We start from the raw sequence: 12,276 nt of genomic DNA on the forward strand, positions 1-12,276 counted from the left end.
AGAAAAGTGGAAAGTTTTTGTTTGTTTTTCACTATTTTTCCTGGCAGGTGATAAAGACTTTCTCATAAAAGCTTATCAGAATTACGTCGACGGGGCCCCTTTTTTGCCTTAACTCATCCGCTTCAAAAGGAGGACAAGGCCAAATGAGTTTAGTTGACACCTTTTATTACTCAACTCTTGAGTTGTTGGTTCTGGATTCATTTGGCCTCGGCACACACAGCTGTGACAGCAGAAGTCCTCTTTATGGGCCTTGAGTAAGACAGAAGACATCTCAGGACATGATAACAGGTCTTTGTTGTATAATGAGTCTGCTCTGGGTATGATGGGGACATACACAGGAGGATGATCTTTGGCACACTTTCATCTTTAGAGAAATATATATATTAGTAATGGAGATCATCCTCTTTATGGGATGTGACCAGCACACGTCCTTCGTCTTTGGAACCGTGTTTCCTCTTGACATTTGCATATTTATATTGTGTTTTTTGGCTGTTACTTGAATCTCAGTTTGAAAATATGGCTTCAGTCCCGGACAGGTCAGATCTCAGTCACTGCACAGTCTTATGGGATTATTCCCAATAATCCCCAGCTCATACAGGATGGACAGAGTGGCAAAGAGAATGTAGCAGAAGAGAGAAATCAGTCCCAATTTCCAGTCCAATTTCCAGCCGTTAACGTGAACAGCTACGAAAAGAAAGACAATTGAAAGGAGGAGCGTGGAGGAAATAAAGACAAGTCCTGAGCTGTTGACCTCTACGGGGTTGTTGGTGTCCACAAAAGCGGTCTTGATGAACCAAGGCAGGCCCAGGCACAGCATGTCGAAAACATTAGAGCCCACAATGTTGGACATGGCCATGTCAGCTTTCCCTGATAAACAGAAAACACGTTTATTTTTGACTTTGTCATTCCTAAAATATCTGATGGGAAAGTGAGTCAGCAAAGTGAATAAGCAATCAATAGTTTCCTCTTGTATGCCTTTCAGCAAGAGCTCAGTGCCCTGCTCTACATTTTAGTGTTCCTTGTAAAGAATAAGCTCACTAAGGAAGCGGTTGCTCTTTTTAAAAGTATTGTTTTAGTTTTGCTGGTCTCAAACTTTTTTCTCAGACTGTTGTGATGGACTGATGTTTACCTTCTCTGGCCACCATCACACTGGCCACAGTGTCAGGTATACTGGTTCCAGCGGCAAGCAGAGTGAGTCCCATAACTGTATCAGGGATGCCGAGGGTCTCACCTGTGTAAACATAATGCAAACCCAAAAATCAGAGTCCACCTCCTCCAGCAACATCAAGCTACACGTAGGAGAGAACAGCTGATTTAACTGTGACCAAAGGGTTAATAAATAATCACCCGAGGCAGGGTTGTGACAGGACTTTAGAAATACTGAGGTCATAAGACTGAATTCCTCCAGCAGAGCTCCGCCCACCTTAGAAAAATTCAAAGCCACTAACAACAATGTTTTGAGCATTTAAACACAATACAGAAGGTGAAACAGCTGTAAGAATACTGCCAAATTTTTGTCCCCTCAAAAAACTGTTAAACTCGGTATATAAATAAGGAGCCTTAAAAAACTCAACAGGTGTAATCTTTGAATATAAACTCCTTTTCATGTCACCATACAACCCCCCAAAATTTCCAGGAATATTACGGAAAACATGAGCCTGCGTCCTCAGTGACAGTTACGACTGATTGAAGGCTGTCGTGGGAAGTTGATCCACAAAAAAAGTATTCGGTTCTCAGATAGTTAAAAATACATATATGTAGATATATTACATCTTTATATTTTCACCACAATAATACAGAAACTGAATGTTTTATTTTATTTTGATTTATTATGTAATTAGTGCCATGAATATATTGGAATTGGCTGAATAAATCAGTTACACTGAATTATACCACTTAAGACTGCTGTAAAAAATGTCATTACACACAACAAAATTCTGTGACTGTTTCAAACTTTAAATGATTTTTACTGATTTCACTACTTTACTAGGCCAGAAAAATGTGATTGTCAGATTCCATGAGTTTTCATCTCAGGAGGGCTCCTTCCCTTCCTGTTAAACAATATAAGGCTGTGAGCAAGCAATGATGCAAATGCAACTGCATTTTAAGAGGGCAAGACAGCCCTTTCTAATTCTTGACTTCTCCAAAAGTTGTAGCAAAAAAAATAACCACATATTTTGAATTTGTCCAACATTGTCAGTAACATACGGTATATTTAAGTTGTACCTGCCTGGTCCCATGTCTGCTGTTTCATAAGACTAAACTCTCCTCCCATGTGAGCCTATCTGACTACAGGATAATAATCTCATTATACTTCGGTAGATCTACCACTGTCACATGATGAAGCTTCCCTCTCAGCCTGGTCCTGGGTCAGTTTTATGTTCTTGAGCCCGTGCCTTGTGGGTTCTTCTGTATGTACACCCAGCCCTCACATGACTGTTTCCTCAAGGGTGAAGCAGGCCGTAATCCTGGTTATGCACATGGCCCACTGGAGCTACAGTCAGCCCCTCTTAACTTTCCAGGACAATGGCATCTCAGGAATTAGCCAGCAGACCAACATGTGATTCTACTCTGCAAATGAGACATTTTTCTCACAAGTTGTGATCCGAAAAAGCTTCCATAACCTGGAGCGTGACGGGCTGATTTACACCTGCAGCTGAACTAACAACACTGCGGAAATGAGCAAAAGTTCTGATCTTACCAACAACAGTGACCATCCACACCAGTATGTATGTGAAACCAGAGATCCAGACAGCGGACATGAGGAAGGTTATCATGAACCATTGCTTCCAGAACCGTCTCCTGCAGTCAGGGATGGTCAGGAAGAGCAGAGTGATGATGGGCAGAGACAGAACCCAGAGGATGCGTTTCAGGTCGCTCTCCGGCACCGCAAACACACTTTTACTCTCTGCTGGGACAAAAACAAGCTATGAGTGGATTTGCATCACATCATCAGAGGCCATGAAGGTCAGACAAGCAAGAAAATGCCTAATAACCGCACCAAAAAGTGAGTTTTACCTTCAGGAATCTCATTGAGGCCATGCAGGCTGAGGGAGAGGTGAGAGTATCCCGAGTCGTCCTGAAAGATCCCGCTGTCTGTTCTGGAGCGACTGTGGACTCGCAGACTGGTTTCATCATTCCAGCCCATCAGAGGCTGCGTCTCAGTCTTCTCACCAGGTCCTTTACCCAGGCAGGTGCAGCAGGGGCTCAGCTTCCTCAGGACGAACTCACTGATGCGAAGGTCAAAGCACAGAACGACGATGTAGACGCCGTAGACCAGCAGCAGACAGGCAGCGTCATACCTGCAAACAGTACAGACACTTTCAGCATTTACATTCAGTCTTGACCTTGGGGAACTGCCTCAGAGAATTAGACTTGCTCAGATGTCAGCATATGACCAAAGTGCAGGACCACATGATAACATCAGAGCAAGTTTCATTTACTGAAGAGGACTGTGGAATACGGTCAAAAGCTCAGGCAATATCTAATAAAATGCTCCTTACTTTTTATAAAATTTGCCATAGAGAACATTCAGGGTATAATGACCTCGAAAACAGTTTTGTGTCTTAGCGAGTGATTGTTAAAATGTGTTTTAAATGACAAAAATGAACAGAATAAGGACACTATTTTGGGTTTTGTTTAAAAATCTGAAATGTCTCTTGTTCTTGCAGTGGTGGATGGTACATATTTACTCTATTATATGTACTTCAGTACAGTGTAGATTATTATTCAAGATTTAAACAGAAAAATAATCTCAGAGGATAAAAGCAAGTTGGAGACCTGAATTTTAGACTATATTGACAGAGCCTTCAGTCTATACTTAAATGTTTATTATGCAGAAATGTCAGTTGGCTACGGTTTATAAAAATGTTCGCCAACAAAAGTGAGAATAAAAGACAAGCCCATTTTCACGTGTTTGGCGTTTTGGCTCACTATATTTGCATTTTTCAGTGTCTCTTGGACGCCTTCTGCTGACAGTCTGGCACCCAGCTACCTTTTCATGCAGACTCGCCCTCACCTGAGCGCTGATACACACCCAGAAACAAATATTAAGAAGGAAATCAGAAAATACAGGTAGAGGGCAGAGTCCCTGCAGAAAAATACACCTTCACACAATTCTAGTGGGTCATGTGTGGTGATTGAAAGATTACGTCTGTAAGAGTCTGTACATTGATTTTTTGGAAAATCCTGCATATTTACATTTAAGTTTTCCAGTACACATGGAAATCTATCATTAACATTGATTGCTGGTGCAATTGCTGTGTTTATGAAATATAATTGTCCTATTTAAAGTACATTTATTATACTGTTCTGGCACAATAAACAGCTGTATTTGGCTTTGTCTTTTACAACTAGCTGTCATGTAAGGTTTGAAGATCATGTAACTGTATCCTGATGCACACTTACACTCACCAGTACACCTTGTTATCAGAAATGATGGCAATAACAGCAGAGACACTGATGCCATAAGCCAGGCAGTCCCTGAACAGTGGCCAGCAGGTGAGGCGGCCGGCCTGATAAAGGAAACAAAAATAAATGTTTTACAGCTTATACAACGCAATGTACAAATCGCTTCTTCCGCTTGACCCAGTAAAGGTGCCGCTCTCAAGTCCAGGTAGTGTGTAGTTGGCTGATCTTTGTCTGAATGCTGTGAGTGTGTGATTGTATCACAGTGTACCATAGAGGCCAAGAGTCCACACGCAGCGCAGATTCCTAGCAGGTTGTAGACGGCTGATCCCACGATGGTGCTGACCCCGATGTCTCCCTTTGTCACAAACACACCTAACACACATAAAGACTTCATCTTAGCTCAGAGGACTGGGACAGTGAGGAAGCATTGACAAAAATCACGAGGAAATGTTTGGATAACAAATACAGTACAGCGAAGACACATGCGACACAACAAATGTGCTGGTTGGAAATGCTGTGACACTGATGCATAATTACCCAGAAATGCTGTGACCAGTTCAGGTGCAGAACTTCCAGCTGCCATAAATGTGGCTCCTGCAACATCCTGAGACAGTCCCAGACCTGCAAGAGACAGAAAACATGACAGTTTACATGGTGTGGACAAAATAATAGAATCATCTCATTATACAAATTCCAATTCAACAGTAGCAGAAATTACAACCTCAAAAATGACCAGGACACGGTAACTAAAGCTTCATATATGTAATATTCACTGCAGGGCTACATCTAAAGTATGAAATTGCATTATTTCATATATGTATGTTATTTATCCACTCCCTGTAGGCTTAACAGTTAAGTGTCCAGCTTATTAACAGTTACTGAATTAATTGTTTATCCCACTGACAGAAAATTAATCAGCAATTCGTAAAACTCAGGGGACAAAGGGGACTGAATATACAGGGCCATCATGAGAGGAGGGCCCGCAAACATACTATGAAAAGCTGTAGATGCAGGGAGGGGCCCTAAGGGAATGACCAGTCCAGAATTTTGTGCTACGCCCCTGTTAATCTGCACAGTTTTGATAAAAGTTTAATTGTTATCATTTAATAAAGCAGAAATGCTATACAAACACACTAAGAGACTCACAAAAATGCCAGAAAGGGGTAAAACAACCACAGAGACACAAAATAATGGAAAAGAAACGTAAACAACTACAAAGTTATTCAAAATGACTCAAAGAGGCACAAAATAACTAGGAAAAGACATAAAATGACTATAGAAAGACATGAAATGACAACAAAACAATGCAAAGCAGCTACAAACAGACGTAAACTGACCCCTAAGTGACACAAAATGACACCTGCAAAAAGGTGCAAAGAAATTACAAAGAGGCTAAAGTTACTGGCAAGAATCTTAAATTAACACTAAGAGACATAAAACAACTAAAAGCATGCAAAATGGCTGTAAAGAGACAACATAAACTAGCAATAAGAGGCTAAACAACTCTAAAGTCTGTATGTCTTGCTCTAATAGAGGTGGTGGGGCCTTCTGCATGTCTGTGCCCAGGGGCCAGTGTGTCATCATCCATCCACTTTTTTAAAATTTCTACTTTTTTAAACAGAAAAGCCCATAGTATTCAATGAAATGACCACTGTGCTTATTGTTATTACCCAGGATGTGCAGCATTGGTTTGTGTTGTGTGTGTTTTTTTAAATATTCCTGCTATGCAATCAAAAATAAACACACACAGAAAATCAAACTAAAGCACTGCTCAGTTAAACACACATATGCACAGATCCGTGTAGGATCCTTTGATTTAGTACAGGGTGTGTAGGCTTGATGGGATGTGTGTTTTTGTTTTGTTTTGTTGTATTCCTTTTGTGTCTCCTATTTATTTATTTGGTAATTTAAAAAATCCTGGAGAAGAGCAGTGTCTGCACTAATGTGTGAACTCAGACAGCATCAGTCCACATGTAAGTATCCCTGCAGTATCTGTTCAGTCAGTCCTGTGAAGTTTGCCTACAGTAGTAATCTTATAAATCCTCATTGTTTCCATAATGACATTACATTAGGCTGCAGTGTGACAGCTCGTGTAATGATGCAATCACACCAAACCTCCCATAAGACACATTTCCTTTCACTTACGTTCACTAATCACTTCAAGTGATGGCAGAAAGTAATCATCACAGACTATCGCGACAGCCAGGAGCATGTAGAAAATGAGCATGAAATAAATGACCAGCCCTCCATCCTTCCTCTCCTGCACCGTGAAGAAACCCTCAGGAAACTCGGAGGATTGTGGTGAGATGCAGTCAGTCTCATTCTCTGAAACACACACACACACACACACACACACACACTGTCACAAACAAACACCAGCCTGTTGCTGTAGTTGCCTACTAAACTGCACCAACATTGTTTAAACTCCTGCAGGCAGTTACACGGTATTTTATGCCAATAAGACATGAGGATTAGTAGACCAAACACCGTCACACTTACTGAGCCACAATTGATTACACTTTTTAAAACACCTAAATGAGCCGTGGCATTTTTAATGACTCACTTAACAGACTAGAATAATAAAAAAAAATTGTGAGCGATTTAAAATGATTATAAAGTCAGCAAAATCCCGCACATCTACATAGACACGTATGATTTTCTTACCAAGAGCCCGACGCACCCTGGCAGAGTGGCTCTCCTGAGCTGTTTTTGCTGTAAATGATACAAGCTGGACCGTGCAATACAAAAATATTACAAATCCAAGAAAGTACGGTATAAAATCTTTTCTCCTCTTTTTCTGCAGAGCTGCAACCTTACTCATGGTAAAAAAAAAAAGTGAAATTAGCAATTATTCCAAGGAGTCATAGGCTATGTTTCTTTACTTTAATAAGCTTGCAAAAGATTAAAGGTGGACCGAAACTGCCTGTAAGCATCTAACACTACAACTACCCTGCGAGCTGCTGAGAGAGATCATTGAGGGGAGAAAGCATCTTTTAAGGTCCGGTGCTACCAAGAGTGGGGGATCACGAGTTGTGAGTCATTCCAGTCGACTTGAACATGCTCCTCCAGCCTGAGGCGCATCAGGGGTGTAATTCATGATCGACAAATCTCAACACACACACACACACACCTTTTTATATACCAATTATGTATATAAAAATTTTATTTTATTTTTATTTTTATTTTTTACAAAAAATAAAAAGAAATAAAAGAAAATAGAGAGAAAAATGAAGAAAATGTAGACGTGTAAGTTAGGCAGGTTGAAAAGCTTAACTTTTCGAAATGTATTTATTTATTTTTAACAAAATGCTTTGAAGCTTGATGTATCAACAAGTGGAGAAAATAATAATAATTTACTTTCATGTAGGCTACTGAGTGACTACAATCTGTCAGTGGGAGTTACTAAGAATTAATAAATAATAGATACGCACATAAATAAATGACTGACTGACTAAATGAATGAATTAATAAACGAATTAATAAATAAATAAAAGCATTTTTTTACACTGAAATTTATGTTGCAAAGCCATCATCATTCGTTAAAGGCCTACAAATAAGATAAAACACATAAATAACTTGTGACAAGTTGGATGCTTGCTTGATTTCAATAATGAGATACTTTTTTTGAGCATTCTTTATATTCAATTGTAAAAAAAAAAAAAAGGCAGTTTGTAAAAACTTGGCATCTACCTTGTTTAGGCTGTGATTTAATCACCACCCAGCTTGCAGGCCAAGTGAGCCAAATCAAACACACCTAGGAAGTCACGTGACCGGCCGCCAGGTGCATGTTGACTTCACCGTAATACATCCATGATGCTGAGCACGAGGAGCAGGTTTTCCTGTGTTAACTTTCCCTTACAAATCTCTCACTGACAGAAATGCATTAGTTTAACCCCTACTGCGACTTTCCCATCAAACATAACCAAGAAACCCCTCTCTCCTGTCAAAACGTCCCCTGAGTAACCTGCTAATATTAGCTAGTTTCTCACCGTTTACGATATTCGTAGACAAATATCTGAGGTCTTGTTGGTGAATATGAACAACATAGTTGAAATGCCGTGTTGTTATTAGCATTGATAAAGAGCTAACACAATAAGGAGGACTTTGCAGTGTACAAAACGCGAAGAAAAACGACCGGTGAGTACAACAACATGCTCGTTCATGGTTCAAGAAATGTGTTAATACTTGTGTGTGTGCACTGTATATCGTTCAAAACAACAAAACAGCTGTTTTTTTTAGCAGTAATATGTAGCCTGTGTTTGTGTCTGCAGCCACTGTGGAGGTTAAATCGTGTCCATGATGCTAGCAGGGCTTGGCCCGACCAGTTGCAAAATGCAAGTATATCGGCACACTTTTACCAGCTAGCCTACTATGGCGGTGACATGAGGCCTATCACATTTCTCAATTAAATGTGATAAAGCAGTGACTTTAGCGGTTAACATTGGCATATATGGTGCCTTGCAAAAGTATTGTTTTCCTATATCATTGCGCTACAACCTGTGGTCTAAATGGATTGTATTGGTATTTTTTTGTAATGAACCTACACAAATTAGACAACTTTGGTGAAATGAAATGAAAGAAAATCAGCTGTTTGAAAAAGATCTGTAAAATAAACTTAAAAGTGGTGTGTGCATATGTGTTCACCCCCTTTGCTATGAAGACCCTAATTATTTGGGGTCTTCTCCACTTTCAAATTTTTTATTTTAGAGATTTCTTTATTAGAACAGTTTTTTTCAGTTCATCTCACCGAAGTTGTGAGATTTTGTTTAGGTTCATTACAATAAAATACAAATAAAATCGATTCAAATTACAAATTATTCTCCAAAGTGACAGAGGGCCAGGGCCTAGATGATGTACAATATTGGATTTTTTGACTATAAATAACAACTCATTGGGCCAATAATCAATAATGATGTCGATATGTCTACTTTTTTTGCCCATCTAATTTTAGTGATCACCAGGTCTCCTCTGTGGTTGAATTAACCCTTTGAAACCTGAAGTGACACCACTTTTTTTGGCTGCTTTCAGATGCCTTTCACAAGTATTTTAACATTTGAACTCTGAAGATTTTGCTGTGATTTCTTTAGAAAACATGGGAAAATGGGCATTGAGCAACCTGGTTAGGAATGTTCCTTAAACAAATAGAATATTTCCCCAAAACAAATTTTTGGCTAGTAGAAATGCTTTATGGCTAGTAACTTTGGAAAACCACTAACCACAGTTGCTGGTGAGCAAGTGTCAGGGTATTTCATCTCTGAAGCATGCAGCTCATGCTTTTTGCACCTGCTGCAGTGTATCCACAGTGTTGTTTTTGTTTAATTTGTTTGAGTTTGTCCTCATTTTGCAGTTATTTCTCATAAGGCTACACTGGGGAAGGCTATTGTGGAAGTTGTAAAAATATAATTTGTTTGAACACAAGGGCTCTGTAGTGTTTGGTGGTATTTTTGATGTTGTAGCCTATATTTCGTAGCCCAAATATATTCTTTAATAAATATGATCATATCATCAACATTAGTGTCATATGCAATTTCTTCTTTATTGTCCCTTCACCCCCCCCTTTCTCTTTTAAAAAAATAATGTAATGCAGAAACTCAGCTTTTATTTTAACTGACCTACATTTTACTGTTACCTACACACCAAATTTCTTTTGTTAAGCAATCGTACATTTATTTGAGGATAATATTCTTTGTGCTCTTTCCAACCCTTCTTGATTTATATTGATATGACAAAAAACTATTACAATATAGATGTGACAGTGACTTTACAGTTGCAGTGTATTCAAATTATAGACAAGAACCTACTTATATTGCAACTTTTATTATACACTGGCTACAAGTAGACTTATGTGACACAAAAACGTGTGTGTGTGTGTGTGTGTGTGTGTGTGTGTGTGTCTGCCTGCAGAGTGACGGGTTCTTGGGCTTGTTTGGACATGCCCCAAGTTTCCCCCAAACCCCACAGACCAAGGAACACTCAAGGGACATTCAACAGATGGACAGCTTGTCTTGTCTTCACCGCCGAGACAGACCTGCAGGACAGCTGGTAGGCTGCTTTACTTACTTTTTGTCAAACGCCCTGCACTGAATTGTGATGGTTGCATGTGCTGAACTAACAAGGTTTATGAATGCAAAGCATGATTCCATGAAGATTGACAAATAATTGATTCCTAAAAAGTCTACTTGGCATTTGGATTGCATTAGTACGCCCGGCACGTTGGCCACATTAGGCTGCACATACTCTCTGTTGTTGTGATGGATGACATGAAGTCTAAACTGAGTTGTTTATTGTCAAATAATAGACATCAGTGAGTAAATGGCGCCCCCGTGTGGTATAATTGGAGTGTATTGTGGGCTTTTTTGATTCATCTTGTAGTTTGACTACATTTTGACATTGAGGAAATAGCTGTGTGTGACCATCCTGGTTGTCAGGGAGATCCTGAGTTTTAGTATATAAATGATCATTCATCTGTTCATTCTTTGTAACCGCTTGTCCTCGTAAGGGTCGTGGGGGGGCTGGAGCCTATCCCAGCTGTCATCGGGCGGAAGGCGGGGTACATGAAATAATCATATCCAATTTAAACTCAGCTTAAACAATGAAATGCTGTTTCAATCTGCTTCCTTTTACAAAAACATAGTTTATTGTTTATAACTGTTTTATATTCATAATGCCACGTTACATTACTAACTTGGCATAACTTTTGAGCAGAGTTTTAAAAAATGTTTCAGATTATTTCACAATTATGTGGCTATAATATATATTTGTTGGTATTTATTTCCAAGATTATTTATTTCCCTTATTTATTAATTTAGTACTTAATGTTTGGATCTGATGAGGATCTGTCATTTTTTATGTTTCATAGTTTTTCATTTTCAGTTTTTTTTGTCATTTTTTTTTGCCAGAATTTAATCACTGGACTGGCCAACAATACAGTATGATACTAAAACGACAAAATATCTTTTGGATAAAATAATCCGTATTCATTACATACACTTCCATCATGTATTATATCATCTTCAGCTGCACAATTAATTGTAATATTATCAAAATAGCAATATGGACAAGTGCAATATTCAAACTGCAGGAGGTGCAGGTTTTTTTTAATGAAAGTAAAATGTGTCACAACAGATTATATAAATAAAGCATTTTGGTGCTACAGAGATGCCCCAGCCAACAAAACATGTTCCACATGTATGGGAACACACTTGCTTGATACAGACACTAGCAAATAATGCCATCATCATCATTTTTATTTTTTTTCAGTGAAAATGAAATGCAAAAATTACCATTCCCAGTAAAACAGTGACTCATATTGCAATCAAAATATTGTAAAAATAACAGCAATGTGATTATTTTCCTTTTTTTTGTATTTCAGACAGCTCTGATATCAGCTGTTATTATTTCCAGTCTTTTGGCCTGGACATGTGAGCAAGTGCAGCAGCTTTTGTGTAATTTGATCTTTGACCAGACCCATAATCTACCAGTAGATGTCAGTATTGATCCAGAAAGTTTTAGAGGATATCTTTTACAGGACATCTTGAAAATGTGATTCATAAATTCACACTCGTAGGGTAGACTGTTTTTTTTAATGCAGAAACACAAAACATTTCCCTTCTTAAGTTAATATGGTATTAATGGGGTTCACACAGTGCTAAACTTCCTGCTGTGTCAAGGTAATTATTTGAGTTTCAGGAATTCAAGGGTCAAAGCAGCACCATTGTTCTTGTTATCAAGAACTGTTAGCTACAGCCACACTAAGAATAAACACAAGGCTCTTTTTTTATCTACAGATTTTTGTCCTATTGAGATAAATTATTTAATAGCACATTCCCGAGAGGTCTGAGTACTGCTGTGTGTGTGTCTGAGAAC

General features: G+C 38.8%; 1 protein-coding gene and 1 long non-coding RNA gene across 6 annotated transcripts in view; one reads left to right on the top strand and one right to left on the bottom strand.

The window, feature by feature from the left end:
- Positions 1–148: 148 nt before the first annotated feature.
- slc24a5 (solute carrier family 24 member 5) lies at positions 149–7,408 on the bottom strand. 2 transcript variants are annotated; one of them, XM_042489412.2, is made up of 9 exons: positions 7,075–7,408; positions 6,556–6,735; positions 4,948–5,031; positions 4,679–4,782; positions 4,414–4,514; positions 3,019–3,302; positions 2,702–2,908; positions 1,130–1,231; positions 149–867 (listed from the first exon to the last, which is right to left on the bottom strand). In XM_042489412.2, the coding sequence occupies exons 1-9, from the start codon at positions 7,229–7,231 to the stop codon at positions 545–547; spliced, it is 1,542 nt and encodes a 513-aa protein (XP_042345346.1). In that variant the 5' UTR covers positions 7,232–7,408; the 3' UTR covers positions 149–544. The 2 variants fall into 2 exon arrangements, with proteins under 2 accessions (XP_042345346.1, XP_087931665.1); XM_088075539.1 differs by having other exon boundaries at positions 2,702–2,911.
- A 754-nt stretch (positions 7,409–8,162) lies between these two features.
- The window catches only part of LOC148190371 (uncharacterized), a 185,081-nt gene continuing 180,967 nt past the window's right edge, over positions 8,163–12,276 (top strand). For all 4 annotated transcript variants that reach the window (XR_015777419.1, XR_015777421.1, XR_015777423.1 and 1 more), the window contains exons 1-3: positions 8,163–8,547; positions 8,682–8,744; positions 10,315–10,452. This is a non-coding gene — a long non-coding RNA (uncharacterized LOC148190371). The remainder of the gene's footprint in view (positions 8,548–8,681; positions 8,745–10,314; positions 10,453–12,276) is intronic.

The sequence above is a fragment of the Plectropomus leopardus genome, chromosome 1, assembly GCF_026936395.1.
Source record: "Plectropomus leopardus strain MGB_pleo_1.0 chromosome 1, ASM2693639v1, whole genome shotgun sequence".
In the NCBI taxonomy this organism is placed as follows: domain Eukaryota; kingdom Metazoa; phylum Chordata; class Actinopteri; order Perciformes; family Serranidae; genus Plectropomus; species Plectropomus leopardus.

What these genes read in the sequence shown, in the direction of transcription:
- slc24a5 (XM_088075539.1), bottom strand. Translation starts at nt 7,231, where the DNA reads ATGAGTAAGGTTGCAGCTCTGCAGAAAAAGAGGAGAAAAGATTTTATA. An exon ending in TCTGATAACAAGGTGTACTG is followed by an intron (nt 3,303 to 4,413) that starts GTGAGTGTAAGT and finishes TACTGTTTGCAG; the next exon opens with GTATGACGCTGCCTGTCTGC. An exon ending in CCTCAATGAGATTCCTGAAG is followed by an intron (nt 2,912 to 3,018) that starts GTAAAACTCACT and finishes TTTTTGTCCCAG; the next exon opens with CAGAGAGTAAAAGTGTGTTT.